Here is a 19,083-nt window from a genome sequence, read left to right as displayed (position 1 = left end):
TAATCAAGATATCCCACATGAGATGAAGACTCCAGTCACATCAGTAACTTTATAAAAACTTTTTTATTCTACATGGAAAGGGTCCGCTCATGGGGGCGACCATGTTAGGATCACATGACCAGCCAAATACGACTCACTTAACTACCACCATGATATTGAGCACTTTCACTTGTGGATAAAATTAATTAATCATGTCTGGGGGCGTGGGTAGCTCAGCAAGTATTGACACTGACTACCACCTCTGGAGTCACGAGTTCAAGTCCAGGGCATGCTGAGTGACTCCAGCCAGGTCTCCTAAGCAACCAAATTGGCCTTGTTGCAAGGGAGGGTAGAGTCACATGGAGTAACCTCCTTGTGGTCGCTATAATGTGGTTCTTGCTCTCGGTGGGGCGTGTGGTGAGTTGTGCATGGATGTCACGGAGAATAATGTGGGCCTCCACACATGCTACGTCTCCATGGTAACACGCTCAACAAGCCACGTGATAAGATACGTGGACTGACGGTCTCAGACGCGGAGGCAACTGAGATTCGTCCTCCACCACCTGGACAAGGACTTAGAGCGCATTGGGAATTGGGCATTCCAAATTGGGGAGAAAATTTTTTTTAATCATGCCCGACTGTAAGTGATTTTCTACAATGACGTCTTTAACTTAAAACTATTGCATTTGAATGATTCTCCATCCACGCCCCTAGGTGTCAATGTAAGTCCAAGACAACATGAACAAAAACTTTCTGAGTGCACCTTTAAATCAACAAGTGTGGTTAAAAAAAAAAGAAAAACACCCTCACCCCTTTGCTGCATTTAATGATTTTTAATATATATATATATATATATATTTCAAAACAAGCTTCTTTTATCATTTCCTTACATTTTGTTGCTCCATCAATATTTGATTTTGATCATCATATTCATACACCATATTTGTATACCATGGTATTTACATGGTACTCCAATGAACCTCAAAGAATACTATGGTATTACCATGGTCGAAAAACATGGTAAGAGTAATACCATGTTATTTGTTTTTTTATTAGTGGAGTAATTTTTATGCCAGTCTTGTTCCATACGCCATGTTGTTCTCAATCCTGCGTTAAGAAAGCGAGACATTAAGCAGTTTGAGACAATCGACATCTTACTTGCCGTAGGGTGGAGCAATATGCATGTTGACATACTGCAATTACAATCAGTGGCCACTTGGAGACAATGTTGCTCCACAAATCTTGGTACATTTTCCATACTAAAAGTATTCCATTACCAATGATTGGGTTGATACAAGAACATTTAAAATATACAATGGCAATTCCCAAAATACACGACCCCATGATAGTTAAATTAAATTGTATAGATAAAAAATGCACTAACAATGTTTTAAGAAAATGTCTTGTACAAGAATGTTTTCTAGGACTTAAAATGGGAGCATACATTCTTCAGCACTACAATAAAAAAATCAGCATGTGAAACTAGGAGTAAATATCTTTCGTTTCCTATCGCCCCCTAATGCAAAGAGATACATCTTAAAATGATATATATCCAGCAAACAAAATTTTGACAGTAAGATTTAATGTTGTTAATTCAAACAGATGCCAAATGTGTAATAATTATGTAGAAACATTTGAACATCTGTTTTTTTTTTCCCCATCAAACCATTGTTTACTGCAGAATCTTAAGTTCATTCTGTGAATGTAGACATTCTTAAATCACAAGTTAACACGTAAACACATGTACTGGCATATTTCCAGTATTTTGTGCACAAATAAAGAATGAAAGCATGAGCATCAACTGTTTAGTATGTATTAGATTACATTATTTAATAGATGACAGATACAGTGCCAGCTGGTGTGCAAGCAAACTGAAAATTCATTAAAAAACAAAAAAATGGAAAATTCTTTAGAATACCACCAAACCCACTCAAAGCAATATTTAACCCATTTAAAAGCACCAACAATATATGAAACCTTAGAAAATAATTACATTTAAAGAACTGAATTAAATGTAAATCAATCAAATTATCAGTTGGAACGTATATTTTGAAAACTCAAAGGAAAACACTTAATGCCAGGGCAGTGCATCAAATTTAAGATATTTTAATGCCAAAAACGTAATTTTTCCAAAAACTAAGACATTTTAATGGCCTGTTATAACAAACAATACAAACCAAAAAACAAAACACACTGTAATGTTGCCTAAACACTGGCCAGTAGCACTACTTGAACATACATTTTGTCCTCCTTTCCTTCTGGCCTACAAATATTTCAATGACTTTCTGGTTAAAGTCAGTCATCTTAGTCACCAGTCTCTTTTCCACTGACAGCATGGTCAATGCATTCAGCCTCTCCTGGGCCATGTTGTTTCTCAGAAAAATCTAAATTCTTTTCAAGGTTGAGAAATACCTCTCAGCTTCCACTGTGGTCATGGGTGTGGTGATGAGAATCTTTAGGAGTGACAGTCTCTGAAAAGACTTCTTCAAGATTGTTCTCCATAAACAGCTGGAGTAGGTCCACAGCACCACAGCAGGCTCTGAACTCTTCCTTGCTATAGATGAGACTATATTCTAAATATAGAACAACTAAAGTTATTTTTACTGCCACTGTTACAGTTTATGAATTCATAAAGAGAGTAGGAAGAAATTTCAGTAATTAGCCAACTCTGAGGGCTTTTACAGAGCCGTTGCTGCCATCTTCAGGACAAAATGTGTTATAGCATTTTGGGATGTTTTTTGGGACAAGCTTATACACATTTTAGAAAATAATTGTATTCCCCATCTTCACACCTATAAAGTGCAGTGCAACCAGAATAATAAAAATACCTTGCTGAAGAACAGATGAAGCTAACAATGCTACATCAAAAAGACAATAAATTGTGGGGGAAAAACAAATGAGGTTGTTATTCCTAATGAAAATGCCTCCAGTTAAACTGCATTGGCCTATTTTACCTTCTATGGGTATTTGTAAATTTCTTCTCACGTGTTTGTCTTTGATGATTTTAAAATAATATTGCTTAAATCTTGTAGCAAAGAATAGATCCTGAAGTTAAAGACATATATATGTATATATAAAAATAATAATATAAATACAATTCCTCCCTTTGATCATACATACATGGCATAGTAAACAACTCTCTCTATCTGATGCTAAATATAAATGTCAGAGCACATCTTCCTAAAAGATTAAAATAAAAATAATATGCTCCGGTGTAACATGGACTGTGACTTATTTCTACAACAAAAACTCACCTCTGCTGCAATCCTTTCATGGGCCTCTGGACTAACCATGGAGAGAATTTCTGCAAAGGAGAAAGAGAATTTAGCATAATAAAAATAACAACAACAACAACAACAATAGGAAAAGAAGGAATACAGCTACTACCTGATCTTTTGTATATACTGCTGGAACTGCTGGATGCTCCCCTTGATATGGACCAAATCTGTGTCCTTCTTCTGGAGTTTGGCATAGAGGAGGTCCACATGCGGCATGATGTGGTGGAAAAGTTTCAGAAAGAACTTAAAATCCTGATCCTCCAGCAGAATGGCGAAGGCTCCTGCCTCTCTGACAGTAATGGGGTCAAAGTTACCCGAGTCTGGTATGCTTTCAAACAGCAGATCTCTCCTCTCTGTGCTCAAACACGGTATTGATGGCATGGCTGTGAAAGTTCCATCTGACGTTGCTGGATGCTGGTAGTCTATGGGCCACTACTTTATCAAGAACATGTGTGCTTGGGTGATCTGGACAAAAAGCTGGCAAATCCACCAAGGTCAGAAAAAAAAAATTCTCACTTTGGCTATGTGAGAAGTGGCCTGTTGCATTATCAGATTGAGCTGATGTGCATAGCAGTGGATGAAGTGGACATTTGGGAACACGTCTTTTATCTTCCTCTGAACACCTGCAGTGGCACCCCTCATCACGCTGGCTCCATCATATGCCTGGCAGATGAGCTTACTCTTCTGATCCTCAGGAAGGATGGCAGTAAGACGCTCTTTTAGTGCTGTAGCAATGGAATCAGCTGTAGTTGACTGCAGAGGGATAAACTCAAAAACCTTTCCTGCACATTGTTTTTGGCATCAATGTAGCGCAGCACAAGTTGGCACTGTGTGGCAACATCCATCGTCTCATCTACCTGGATTGAGAGAAAATTGCTGCTCTGTGCTTCTTTGATTATGTGTTCCCTCACAACAGACAACATACAGGCCAATAGCTCGTTCTATAACACAAGCTGGAGAAAGCGCGGGTATAAGCTCGTCCTCGACTACTTGACGACTGCTGAATTTGTAAATCGGGCCGATCTGGTCCAAGCTTCTTTTATACCTTTTTTTTTTTTTCTTCAGGTAAACACCTTGTGAAAGTTTTTTTTTTTTTTTTGTAAAGATAAAACTGAATATTTTCATTTGGAATAAATGCTACGCCAACCTGAAACTTGGCAGTTCAACTGGTGTTAATGATCTCAACTAACAATCCAACAATCTCAACTAACAATCCAGCAATCTCAACTAACAATCCAGCAATCTCAAGGGGCGCAGAGAGCTGCATCCCATGGGAAAATCTGAAGCAACCAATTAGAGAGCAGCCTCAGGTGACCTGCTTGCCAAAAGTTTAAGGACCTACATACACACTCATTTGGCCGGCGCCCTGCACACTGGAATTATTGCCTATGTATTCACACAGAAATGAACCAAATAATTTTTTTGAAATAAATGCTAACACATGACTACCAGGCGCATAGTACGACTACATTTTATTTCATAATTATTTTGCAATATATAATTAACTTCTCTTGATAACCCCTATTGACCAGCCGCCACTGGACAGATACAATTTTTGCTTGTCGTTTCATTATAGCGCTATCCCCCCTTTTTCCCATTCATGTAGCTTACAATAAGTCTCAACGACATTAAAAGCCTATAAAATTATATTAGCAGAAAATGAGTGGCAGAGAGCATTGGCAGTGCAGTGGTAGCATCCTTGTCTGAGATTCAGGGAAGGTAAGATTACACTGTTAAATCATTGTTATCGTATTTATACAGTAGTTGTGCTTCATCTTGACGTTTGAGGCATATGGGTTAGAAAGCATTGTGTATTCTTGCTTGTCCTGAACTGCCTATAATGTGAGTTGTACACTTTAGTGAAAGTCACTTAGGTAGGAAGGCATCTGCTAAAAATATAAAAGTGATCAGTTGACATTGTTTTATGATACAGCAGAGCTAGGTGTAAAATGATGATGCCTCAAATAGTCAAGTAGCAGGAAGCTTCCATCATTGTGCTGAGTAAACATAGCTGATGAAAATAAATTGGTATTGCAATCAAATGCCTTGTGTACTGCAGGTCTTTTTTTTTTAGATTTCACTCCTGAAACAACAGTAACCGAACTTCAATAAATTATGGCAAAAATAATCAATTTCAAGCCAAGAAAAGGTGTAGCCTAATAATTTATTCAGCTGTTTATTGACACCTTGCGATCGGCTTCATCAGGTCTCAGAAAAATATTCAATAAATTCAATATTATTATTGAAGTATAGCTCTTAAGCTATCGCAAGGCCATTCTAAGCCTCCAAATAACACAAAGGCTTTGAATTTTAATAAGCTTGGATTAGATTTATTTTTATATATTTTTTTAAAATCTTTTTAAAGCCCAAAGTCTCTTTCCACTTTTGCAGTGTAGAAATGGCTTAAAATAATATCCTATTCTTTTAAATTGCAGATTATTTCCTTTGAACTTGTTTTATTTTCAATATTACTTAACTTGAGCACTTGCTTAGAAATTATCAGCATTGTGATTGATACTGCATGGCATCACATTACTATAGGTATTATTACTCTTAAAGTTTTAGAAAAAACAACATTATAGGTTGTTTGGTTTAACTATTGAATCACATAAAATTAGTCATATTATATAAAGGTCTCTAAAAAGGACTTGTTTTTAATTGTTATATACAACATTAAATAAACTAGAATTTGTCAAATTAAAAGCATACATTTTTGCCATTGTTAAATATCTTGTACCTAATCATCAGTGAGTTAATACGAACAGAAAATCCCCTTTTATAAAACCAAAACTGCATTTGGATTAATTATTCATCATCTAATGATTAATTAATTGGAATTTCTACAAACTCTGCTATGTAAGAAGAAAATCTGACAGATTCATTATTAAATATGGTTTAAATGCGTCTGGATAAGGAAAGCATTTTTAACAGACATGTGATGTCTCAATTCAGCAAGTCACAGAGAAGTTACATTTGACTGACAAAGTATAATTCTCAATACTCAGAGTGAAAGTAGTTCTGTTTGGTAGAGTGAAAGTTCCTGTTATGGAAGTTTATTTTTTTGGGAGGGGGATTAGCAATAAAAAAATATGTATTCTTTTATATGTTTTTCCACTTGAATGGACAAAATATCTGAATAATGAAACTTATATCTTATCACATAACTTTTATTAATGCTCTCCATTACATCCTTAACAGTATCAGCCAAAAACACACCACAAACCCAAACATAATTGGGTAGGAATTAAATAATAAATGAGGACAAAAACAAACTGAAGAGGAAACCAAACAGAAGGGAAGAAAACTAGAAGAATTGGAAGCCAAGCACTCCAAAGAAATATATCATATCCCTAATCATATATTATACCATTAGTCTGCTACTCTTTCAATAGGAGTCTTTTTTATATATATATATATATTAGTTTAAAAATTGAGCAGAGGCCATCATAGTAGCTGGGTTAGTTTGTAGGTGAAGGAAAGTGGTGGTTGGGTTGTGGGAAGGGAAAGGAAAGAAGAGGAGAGGAGAGATTTTGTGCTTTTCTGTGCACACTCATTCAGAATTCATTTAGAGAGGGGGACGGGAGGGGGAGGGTGGTGCCCGGCACATGCACACAAGTAACAGTAGTCAGGCAGCTGGAAAAGTGCTGAGATGGAGGTCAGGAAGCCTCGATTCACAGCATGGGCTCCCGACAAAGAACAATCTCCAGCTCTGTGCGGTACAGTTTCCCCCCGTCTGACAGTGCCATGATGCTTTGCTTATAACCAGTCAAGCTCTTAGTATCCACCTCCTGAGGTTACACATAATCACAACACAACATTCAAATGGGATTACTTCTGTTATCTGTCATTGTGAAGTGATAGAATTATTCTGAGCTCTCTTATCTCACCTTATTGTTCTTCTCATAGAGGTCTCTCAGGAGAGCATCCAGCTCCTGCTCATCAATATAGCCATTTCCATCCTTAAGGGCAAGAAATACATACAGTTGTGGCCAAAAATATTGGCACCCTTGGTAAATATGAGCAAAGAAGGCTGTGAAAAAAATCTGCATTGTTTATCCTTTTGATCTTTCATTAAAAAATCTGAAAAATCTAACCTTTAATTGAAGTAAAACAATTGAAACGGGAAATATCTCATTATTCAATAAATATTTTTCTCCAAAACGCATTGGCCATAATTATTTGCACCCTTTTATTCAATACTTTTTGCAACCTCCCTTTGCCAAGATAACAGCTCTGAGTCTTTTCTTATATGCCTAATGAGTTTGGAGAACATATGGCAAGTGATCTGAGACCATTCCTCCATACAGAATCTCTCCAGATCCTTCAAATTCAGAGGTCCATGTTGGTGAACTCTCCAGTCCAGGGGACTGGATGGCAGAACCTTGATTTTGTGGTCAGTGAACCATTTTTGTGTTGATTTTGATGTTTGTTTTGGATCATTGTCCTGCTGAAAGATCCAACCACGGCCCATTTTAAGCTTTCTGTCAGAGGCAGTCAGGTTTTGATTATTTATCTGTTGGTATATGATAGAGTCCGTGATGCCATGTATCCGAACAAGATGTCCAAGACCTCTGGCAGAAAAAATGCCCCACAACATTAAAGATCCAGCACCACATTTAACCATGGGCATTGGGTACTTCTTCATCTCTATGTGCGCCAAGCCCATCTCTGGTGTTTGCTGTCAAAAAGCTCTATTTTTGTTTTATGGTCCTGGTCCCTTTGATGTTCCAGTAGTGTCTGGCAAACCAAAGACACTTGAGTTTGTTCTCGGAAGAGAGCAGAGGCATTTTTCCTTAAAACCTCCCAAACAACTTGTGGTGATGTAGGTGATTTTTTTTTTTAGACTTTCTGACCCCAAGACCCAACTAATTTCTGCAGTTCTCCAACTTTAATCCTTTGAGAATTTTTGGCCACTTGAACCATCCTCCTCACTGTGCGTGGAGACAATATAGACACATGTCCTTTTCCAGGTCGATTCTTAACATCTCCAGTTGATTGGAGCTTGTTAATTTTTGCCCTGATGTTGGAAATGGGTGTTTTCAATGCATTGGCTATTTTCTCGTAGCCACTTCCCATTTTGTGAAGCTCAACAACCTTTTGCCACACATCAGAACTATATTCTTTAGTTTAACCCACTGTGATTGATGATTAAGGGAATTTGGCTTGTATGTTACCTCATATTTATACTCCTGTGAAACAGGAAGTCATGGCTGAACAATTTCATGTTCCTAGTCACCCAGGTGTACTAAAAAATGTAAAATATGAATGGGAATATACTTTAGATTTATTTTACTCATAAGAATTTCTAGGGGTGCCAATAATTGTGGCCAACGTTTTTTGGGGAAAAATATTTATTTAATGAGAAAGATTCTCCTCTCAGCTGTTTTACTTCAATTAAAGTTTAGATTTTTGTGAATTGTTTGAATGAAAGATCAAAAGGATAAATAATGCCAATTTTTTTTTACAGCCTTCTTTGCTCATATTTACCAAGGATGCCAATATTTTTGCCCACAAGTGTGTGTTTAATTCTGTTCGATACAATGTATAAAACCTTTTTTCAAAGTCAAGGCAGGAAGCTTAACATATACGTTCACTGTAACAGTTGTTTCAAAACATGCTGTTTCAAACTTGTTTGACATTCTTTCCTCCATGGAACAAAATTGTTATTTTAGGCAGTGTTAGCCTCATTCACCATTCAGTTTCATTGTATGGAAAAGAGATGCAATGAAAGTGAATGGTGAATGAGGCTGTCATTCTTCTTAACATCTCCCTTTGTGTTCTATGGAAGAAAGTAAGTCGTAAAGGCTTAGAACAATATTAGGGTGAGTAAATGATGACAGAATTTAAATTTTTGGGTAAAATATTCGTTCAATGTACAATTAAATATTGGGACCTCACAGCAAGCCTCTGGTTTAGCCCAACACATGGGAGCTGGTGCTGCACTGTTGATTAATAGTCTTTTTATTTGCTCAAAGATATTGTGTTTATTTTAAAAAAAAAAATAAATAAAAAAAAACACTTTTACATTTGTTGGATTCTATATAGACCGAGGTTTACATAATTTGCACCAATTTTCATTTGGGATTCTGTAATTACTTGTTGGCAGTTAAAGTGTTGAAAATGCGCCTCTGATTTTGCATTTTAAATCAGGTTCCTCATAAAGGCAGTGCTAAACAAATGACGATACCAGCACCAAGCTGGAAGTGTTGGGCAGAAAAAACATGTGCAGGTGCATCTGCTCATTTACCTGCACAGGCAAAAAAGTACACTGTTTTGCATTTAGAAGGCACTCAACAGAGGGTAAAATCAGAGCAACATTACATTATTCCAAACAAATCTGTATAATATCCTGAAGCTCTGCAAAAGCCTTTTCACTCTATATTCCTGCTGGATTGTACACTACCTTGTCATAGTATGTAAAGATGGCGTTGAATTGGTCAGTAGTCAGCCTGACACCCTGTTGAACAATAAAAACATTGTTCAGTAACAAAGAAATATTTGAGCTCATAAATCTTGTGAGGCCTAAGAACTGTATAAAGGCAATTTGATTCATGTAAAAATTGATGTTCTCTCACCTGAAACTTCAACAAGAAATTTTCCTGAACAGGTAGAAGTCTTAAAATAAACAGAAAAAAAAAAAAAATATTGGCAGGATGTATCTAATTAGTCCAATAACTCGCAAAAATATTCCCAGTACATTTCCTACCTGGCCATTTCTGACAGACCCAGTTTCCCGTCGCCATTCAGATCAAACATCTTGAGCTAAAAAGGGAGAGAGAGAGAGAGAGCAGAAGGCTTAAATTAAACTTTTAAACAAAAATGTACACATAAACACACAAAATCAAAAACCTGCATCAAATGTTTTTATGAAATCAAAATTTTCCTATTGCAGCACAGCATAACTTAGTTTGTTTTTCACAATGGATAGAGGACAGCTAAGATCCCAGTTATTCAGCTGGCTTGCCTTGGAGTAATTCAAGTTTGAGTCTCTGGCCTTAAGGAGCAGACATATGTCAGCACAGCTGGAATACAGACACAACCCCTGGGTCAGTGCACGCACAACTCACTCAACCAAGCTGCAGTCACCAGCAAAGTGGTAAACAGCTCAAGGATCTCAAGGTAGAATACCACATTTTAAAGTTTCATTTTTGTGTCTAATATTGTTAGGTAAACTTTGGTTACTAGGTAACAAAAATAAAGTTTTTTTGCTGAATACAATTTTTAAACGTTTTAATTTTTAAGACGTATGCAGATTAATGACTAATACACACCACATAGACAGTTTTGACTTACTACCTACTATTGTTTGTGTGTATTCCATCAATTTCTGATCGTCATAGTGTCTGTTTGCCTTTTTCAGCAAGTCAGAGAGAAAGCCCTGTTTGGAGAGAAAAAAGTCAAAGTCAAAGCATCTGAGGACTTCATTTACATCCATTTAAATAAGTGATTTAGATATGAGTTTGTAAAAAACAAATGTATCTTATTGGTTTAAGCCAGAATTTCAACCTTTTTATCGATCAACTTTGACTTACTTTATATACTTGAAGTAGGGCCTACCCCATGTCATTTTAAGGGAATTTCACCCAAAAATGAAATTTGAACTGTAACAGCCTCAGTCACAATTCACTTTCATTGCATCTTTTTTCCATGCTATGAAAGTGAATGGCTGTCAGTCCCTAGCATTCTGCATATCATCTCCATTTGTGTTCAATGGAAAAAAGGAAGTCACATGGGTTTGGAATAAGTGATGACAGAATTTTCAATTTTGGAAGAAATATCCATGAGGTGAAGTAGTGTTTTTAGTAACGAGTGTTACTAGATGTGCTAATCTTCTCAGTTTCTATTTCAGTCTTATTCTTATTACACTTCAAATAATTGTTATACTTATATATATACATACAGTCTATGTACAGTCTATGTACAGTATATGCACACATATATATATATATATATATATATATATATATATATATATATATATATATATATATATATATATATATACACACACACACTACCGGTCAAAAGTTTTGAAACACTTGACTGATATGTTTCTCATGATCTTAAAAATCTTTTGAGTTGTAGGCGTATGCTTAAATGTTTGAAATTAGTTTTGTAGACAAAAATATAATTGTGCCACCATATTAATTTATTTCATTATAAAACTAAAATTTAATTAAAAAAAAGAAAAAAAAACAGTTTTTGAAATTGATGACTTGGACCAAATAATAAAGAAAAGCAGCCAATAAGTGCCCAATAAGTGCCCAACATAAAAGCAACCCAGAGTGATACTTCAAGAAGCTGGTTGAGAAAATGTCAAGAGTACATGTCTGCAAATTCTAGGCAAAGGGTGACTACTTTGAAGATGCTAAAATATAACACAGTTTTGATTTATTTTGGATTTTGTTTAGTTACAACATAATTCCCATAGTTCCAAGTTTTGATGACTTTACTATTATTCTAAAATGTGAAACATAATTTATAATAAAGAAAAAGTGTTTCAAAACTTTTGACCGGTAGTGTGTGTGTGTGTGTGTGTGTGTGTGTGTGTGTGTGTGTGTGTGTGTGTGTATATATATATATATATATTTTAGTATTTAATATAGATATATTTATGGTGCATTCACGTCATGTCAGAATTACTGTAATTACGAGATTCTAAAAAACACAACATCATCAATCATTCAGTGTCGTTTTAAATCAAATGTGAAGCGCTGCAGGTAAAACAAACAAACAAAACAAAAACCAGAAAAGACAGTGTTCATCAACATCATATTACTGAGTCTGACCTGGAGATAATTAGGTATGTACCTGCACATTCCTCTTACACACCCATAAGGCTTGTAAAGAAAGTATGGCTTGACATTCAGCTAGCCTATGTTTTGCACGGAGGGGGAGAGAAGGAAACCGGGACCTATCAAATGGTCTTTCGCTGTCTGGCAAAACGATTTTAATTGTAATATGATAAACATCATCTAATATTGCTGCGCTTCTCCATGTAGGTATTGCAGCAGCCTGGAGATTTCCAAACTGGGGCGGAAACTCCAAAAGAGGGTAGGAAATCTCTAGAAGGGGTGGGGTTACTCCAGAAGGGGGTTGGGCCAACTCCAAAAGGGGTTGGCACTTCCATCCACGGTTAGGTTTATGGGTGTGATTTTTATTTTTTTATTTATTTATTTTTTTCCAAACCACTTAAGTGCAAGCCACGCCCGCAATCATGACTACCGGCAGGCTTATCTTACCGTTGGTCAGCATCGGATCCATTCATGATTTTTCTGGAGTCTGAACACGGGTGACTGCGTGATTGAAATGACCAATGAAAACATCCCTGAGGGTTTAGTTATGACTGCTGGGCGTGGTTTGCACTTGCCGCTTGATCACGTATCATTGACCGAAGCACTGAATGCAGACTGTTTTATAAAACGCAGCCTTTTGAACTTTAGTAATCGTGCAAGGCCATATCGCGATTTCATTTTTAATTCAATCAGTCATGCAGCCTTAACGGATAACATACTGATGTCTCAAATGTCAAATTCTGCTGGTTTCAGAGCATGTTGGATGGTTTCCCACTCATGATACTGTAAGTGCCTCTTGAATTTGGCAATGCCATTTCTTTTTTTATTTCATGAACACCCTGCAGTTCTATCCTGGACCCTTTGGTGCTAGCGAACCCCTCGTAGAGAAACCCTGTTCTAAGCATTTTCGCTACATTATCTGTTAGTTTACTTGAGGTCATATCCTCCTTAGTGATTAGTGATTATTTGCTCGTTTACAAATGTAGTGATTTGTATACTCTCCTCGTAAGACAGGCAACAAATGCAAGGAGATTTGCATAGTTTCCATCTGCCTCATCGGTCAATATGTTATATTATTAAAAAAAAAAAAAAAATATATATATATATATATATATATATATATATATATATATATATATATATAGAATTCTTACCTTTAGTTCATTAGCCTCAATGAAGCCACTGCGGTCTGTGTCATACTTCCGCCAGGCCTACAGTTACAGACAAACATATAAAGATATTGTAATTGTTACTTTTTACTAATATACTTGCAATATATTTGACAAGTCAAAGTTTTTTCTTCTCTTTTTCCTCTCCCTTCTCTTGAAATTCATACTGAATATGAGACGTTAACGTATGGAGGGGGAGCACAAAATTGTCAAGTTAATCTTTCATTAATTACACTGACCTTTTCATTATACCCTTAGTATTTCCAAGCAGCTGGGCATTGTTAGAACAAGGAGCAAGAAATGCCATTTAATGAATGTTTTAATCTAGCAGCTGTCCTTGTTTCCATCAAGGGCTCTTATCAAAGATAGATGCCTCTCTCTACAGGTCTACAGAGAATTACAGCAGCACATCTATAATATATGACTCTAAAAATAGAGTTTGTACTTACTCATTCTATCCTTTTAAAACGCTTGCCTACAACACTAGATGATTAAAAAGCTCCCCTTTCCCCTTAGTTTCACACAACTTGACATAATGCATCATTAAGGCAGTTAATCTCCATCAGAGTTATATCTGATGATCAAACTCTCTGAATTATTGTGTTTGTGCTGCGCATATGAGATAATAATAAATGTGGGTAGAAAACGTATTAGTATGGTGAGTGGTTACTATTTGTGTGTATACGTACATATGAATATATATAAAAGACCATGGACCTATAAAATGAAAATGTAACACTTACTGCCATGAATTCAGTGCTGGATCCCACAAACTGTCTGAAGCAGAGGAGGAAGTTCTCTTCTGTGGGCAAGATCTGAGCCAACTGACAAAAAAAGTACAAATGAGTAGATTAGACAATCATAGAACAAGGGAGTGAAAAGAATTGAAAACCTAAATTTTTCAGTTTTGATACCTGGGACTTTTTGGACAGCATGGTCAGTAAGTTACAGGTTTTATTAAAGCTTTGAGTGGCTTTAGAGTTGCCCTCTTCTCAGAAAGTAAGAATAATGCATTATGGCATCCAAAATAATTGCAATCTTTCAGAGTATTGGATGTTTCCAAACTTGTCAACAACAGAGTCATGGTGGTGTGTTTGGTAATGTATTCCTCTACCTCTGACATCTCAATTCGTCCGTCTTTGTTCTGGTCGAATTTCTGCATGAACTCTGTCATCTTATCTTTAAAGGCAGCATTTGAGGGGTCCTGCATTTGGAAAGCACAACAAGATCAGTCTATTTCTCTTTTTTTTTTTTTTTTTTTTCAGTTTGAGCCTTTCATGTTAGGAAATAGTTATCACCATACAAGTTGTGTACATTGTGCTGTGCAATACAGAGTGTTATGCATTGAAATAACAGAGCCATATTCATTGCCACTTGCGAAGCATATACTGTAATGGTATTACTAACTTTCTGGAATTTCTTCTATTTTACTTTTGAGTGTATAGACATGAAGATAAAATCTCCATTCCCTACTTCCCTGCCATCTTCCTGGTTATCGAGTAATTACATTTGTATGTGGTTACAAAAACGAATGCCATTCTAAATGGCCATTTAATGCGCCATTAGCAGTGCCAAACAGAATAATGACTGATTTTAAACGTTTCAAACCTTTCCCATTGTTCGGTCAAACAAGCAGTCTTCCCCAAACTCAAGCCATTGCTTGAGCCAATGTTGCTATGTTGGGCCACTCAGACAAACAGATTGCAATTCCATTTGGTGCAAGGTAAAAGGACACTTTGCAGCTGTAATTACTATCAATATCTAAAAATTGTATGAGTATTTCAACATGTATTACCGTAACATCTAACATTTTTGCTACTCAGAGACTGTATTTTGAATCTTGAGTTGATCCCACTGTTTCAGTGTGAGCAGTGAGCACAATGAATACATCAGGACTGGTTTGGGTTTAATAGGTTTGCTTGTGGCCTTGGGAATTTCAGATATGGAAAATATGTATAGTAGATCTTTAAATTTTTCCTCAATTGTCTGCATACTCACCACACCTGCTCCTCTCCGTGCAATCTCCAGCTGACTAAAGAAGTTCTCAAGCTCCTTACCTTCAATGTAGCCATTTCCTGCAATATAAGGACATAGGGTTGAGTACTTACTGAGATGGCATAGTCCATTATGGTGTTTGTCATTGTATGACTAGATAACTACTATCTTTAAAACTTTAAATTGAAATGTTAAGTAATGAGATTGGCTGGATGGCTGCTTTGAAGCTAGATAACTCTAGACTGGTTTGTTGGCTGGCACCCAAATACAAGTAAAACTGATCTTAATTAAAAACTTTTGATGGCTAGTCTCCCAGTTAAGCTTTGAAGGCTCTCTCTTTTCCATTTTTCCTCTAATTGGGGGCCTTACAGTATGAGCCTTTTAAGGCCATTTATTTGAATAGACGAAAAGGAGATTCTTCATGATGCTTCATAGTATACTGCTGAATTTTTAAATTGCCTCCACAACTAAATGTAATATTACCATCTGGGGTAATTTCTCATGCCAGGAAATTGGCCTTCATTGATTGATTGATTGATTGATTCATACTTTATTGTCTGATTTCTCAGAAATTTTATTTGCGCCAGATGTACATGGTCCTCATATAAACACATACACTCACCATAAAGGACAGTTTACCCAATATACCGACACAACATAAGTCGCAATCACAAGTGACAAATACATGTACCATAATAGCAGGGGAAGACAATATGACACATGAAATGTGTGTGAGTGCATTTGAAATGGGAGTTTGTGTATATGGCCTAATACATCAGAAATGAAGGTGATTGTAACTTATGTGAAGTGAGGACTATAGTGGGGGTAGTGGATCCATAAATATCATATTATATATGATAAAAACACAGTGCTTCTCCCAACAGCATTGTGTTTGAAATGTCTTACTGTTTACTACTATGGTTGTTTATTAATTTGCCTGTGGATTATAGTGGCATTTATAGACAGCTGGACACAGTACTCATGGGAAATCTATATAATGCATATATGAAGTGTGTTTGCAATTTATCTGACCATCAAATTGAGAGGCAGAAAGCTGAACATACATTGATTGTAGCCAAGGATCTATGCAGAATAATTAATCTACTAATTTGTAATGGAGTAATGGAGGAATACATTACTTTGTTGCCTTATGGTGTCAATATGATTCCTCTGACATTTGGAGAGACAATATGACCATTCATTTTCTTTATATTGAATAAAATTTTTGCATATTCATATCGAACTCACAGGCTTTGGAAATGCCAATATGCATGTTGTTGATTCCGAATAAAAACAAACAGTATGCTCATGTGCAGTATGACCCATGCATTAATAACATCCTGAACATTAATTTTCATATTTGAATTCTGTGCCCATTGGCTCTGCTTACCTATTGTAGGCTATTATCATCTTGGTTATGGCACATCTACATATTTTTTGAGGATGCCATCTTGGAACTAGAGATAATGTGTTGACGCAGCCACTTCGGACCATGACACATCAAAATGCACACATATTGAACATTGTGTTCCATTGTGTAGCAATAGCTATGCCCTTTACTGATAATAAAATGGAAAATCATGCCAACTGAATGAGTGACAAAACATCTTTAATGGAAAACAATTCCAGATGCTCCCGAATAACTGAGAATCTTCACTGACATAATTCACTTTATACGTTAACTTGCTTTCTCCATCAAAACCAACTTTGAGGCAATTCGATAAATTTTTAATTGCATTTCAACCAAACATCTCATATTTCATGCCTCACAGACTTGACAGCCTGTTCAACATTCTTGGCTTCTGATTACAAACTTTCTTTTATGATACATAGTCAAATTATGTCATTTACATATTAAAGTAAATGATGCAACGTGTACTTCTTCCACCCAACTTTAAAACAAGTTTGATCATGTATCTGATAATGCTAAGCTATGGTTTTAAGTATTGCATTTTCTGTAACCTGACTGAAAGAGATCCTAAAAACAAAATTCAGTGGATTTCTTACTTGTCTTTAAGATATGTTGTGTTTAGGTATTTATCAAGGTCAATAAGTGGTATTTATCCAAGTGTCATTGCTATAATTCTGTATTTCAGGTAGGGAGGGGGTAAACGAACAGTAAAGTAACCCGAACCAAGCTGTCAAAAATTACAGCTGCCCTATGTGGATAAGACCTAAGGATATGTCCCTTACATACATAATTAAAGCGCTTCAGTTTAAATAGCCTCACTGAACTTGAATTATATATTTTCAGCATTAGACATTGCAGGACGCAAGGAAAATTGCTGTCTCTCCAGAACAATATCCGACGAGCTTCCTGTATGTGATCTTCAGAGAGAAGACGTCTAAATAGCTTGAACACTCTGCCCATCCTCCCGACAGAGCGATGCAGTGAGAGAGAGAGAGAGTTGTCACTGGTTGCGCAAAAACACTTGGGAACAGACACTATGAGAAAGTGAACATTTGGGCTGTCTCAAAACCACAGAGAGCGCGCGCCTATGATGCCCAGTGATGCTGCACCTGCTCGTGATGCCCCAAAATGCTGCCTAAGTAGGCAGCTAACTATGTTTTTAGTCTTTCACTAGCTTTCACTAATAAGCACCGCGTAATGATTCAGTAATTCATGTATTAATCAATTTACTTTTAGTCGTATAAAATGCTACTATTTATCCATTTTTGCACAACTTATTAGATAATAGCAGTAATAGTTATAGAACAATGACGGATGTACTTCTTCATTAGGATTCGAAAATTCGAAACACGTAGAGAAAATAAATAATGTGAGACGATGCATATGACTTTGCTTCCAGAGATTGAGTGTACGTAAAGAGAGAACGTAAAGTATTGATTTGTGCAGAGGCTGTTTACTAAAAATGTGTGATGATACACTCCAGCATTCCATCACCGATAAGTGCAAGAAAATCTGTCTATCTAACATATAAGCCTATATGTTCATTAAATAAAAATTCACAATAACAAAGTGTTAACTCTGATTATATGACATTTAAATAACATTTTAGATAAAATAAATTGAATTTTTGCAGGTTTTGTACGATTTTCTAAGTTTATCATTACTCAGCATCACCAGTGCTTGTAACAAAATCCTACTCATTGCAAAAGAAATCACAGTGACATTAGAAAGTTGTAAATCGTCGAATGCCTTTTTAACTCTTTCTTTCTTTCTATTTTAAATTTTTTTTTGTATTTTCATTTATTTTATTTTGCACGCAGAAAGCACTAAATCTACCATTTTATTTCAGTTTTCAATATTTTTTTTAGTTTTTTAATAGCGCACCCTACAAGTCTTCTCTTTAGAAAATGTAAGCTTAAAACTTTTTTTTTTTTGCTGCTTTTTTATTGAGAATATTTTATTTAAATGAGTTATTTCTTATAATATATAATCATTGGAATAATCGGCACATGTGGACTCACCGTCTGCATCAAAATGTTTCCAGATATCCAAGAACTGGGATGCGGTCAGCTCTGCCAGGTGAAGGTACGGAGGCTGTTGTCCTTTGTTTGCCATGTTTTCGTGTATCTGTCCTACCTTCCACAGCAAAAATCCCTGACGAACTTTTACTCAGTCAGTCCAGTTCGCACTGTATCTCCCCCTGCTTTGCAAAGGGTTTTAAATACGCTGAGTGCTTGCAGTCCTTCGACGGTCATGCGGGTGGCGCAGTAGTTCCAGCATCGTCGCTTCAAGGTTCATCAGCGCGCGCACACATGCTGGAGATCTGAGTTCTCTCCGTGCGCGAGATGCTTAGCTTGACAAATGCTTTCACAGAATTATGTGGATGGGATTCCTTGAATGTGTGCTATTAAACTTTCTGCTCTGCTAACCTGATGTATAGCCTATGTGGAAGCTAC

At 36.3% G+C, this 19,083-nt stretch overlaps 1 protein-coding gene and 1 long non-coding RNA gene across 2 annotated transcripts; both read right to left on the bottom strand.

Moving 5' to 3' along the window:
• Window positions 1-896: 896 nt before the first annotated feature.
• LOC127455982 (uncharacterized) lies at window positions 897-5,291 on the bottom strand. The gene is made up of 3 exons (XR_007899767.1): window positions 3,367-5,291; window positions 3,234-3,283; window positions 897-2,552 (listed from the first exon to the last, which is right to left on the bottom strand). It is a non-coding gene; the product is annotated as an uncharacterized LOC127455982 (long non-coding RNA).
• A 1,047-nt stretch (window positions 5,292-6,338) lies between these two features.
• LOC127455981 (calretinin-like) lies at window positions 6,339-18,958 on the bottom strand. Its single transcript, XM_051724215.1, has 11 exons — window positions 18,649-18,958; window positions 15,220-15,296; window positions 14,336-14,425; window positions 13,965-14,045; window positions 13,207-13,263; window positions 10,558-10,635; window positions 9,964-10,019; window positions 9,833-9,872; window positions 9,661-9,714; window positions 7,145-7,216; window positions 6,339-7,045 (listed from the first exon to the last, which is right to left on the bottom strand). The coding sequence occupies exons 1-11, from the start codon at window positions 18,740-18,742 to the stop codon at window positions 6,929-6,931; spliced, it is 816 nt and encodes a 271-aa protein (XP_051580175.1). The 5' UTR covers window positions 18,743-18,958; the 3' UTR covers window positions 6,339-6,928.
• Between the last annotated feature and the right edge of the window lie 125 nt (window positions 18,959-19,083).

This window comes from Myxocyprinus asiaticus, chromosome 18 (genome assembly GCF_019703515.2).
Source record: "Myxocyprinus asiaticus isolate MX2 ecotype Aquarium Trade chromosome 18, UBuf_Myxa_2, whole genome shotgun sequence".
Classification (NCBI taxonomy): Eukaryota; Metazoa; Chordata; class Actinopteri; order Cypriniformes; family Catostomidae; genus Myxocyprinus; species Myxocyprinus asiaticus.
This window is presented reverse-complemented; position numbering and strand designations above follow the sequence as displayed.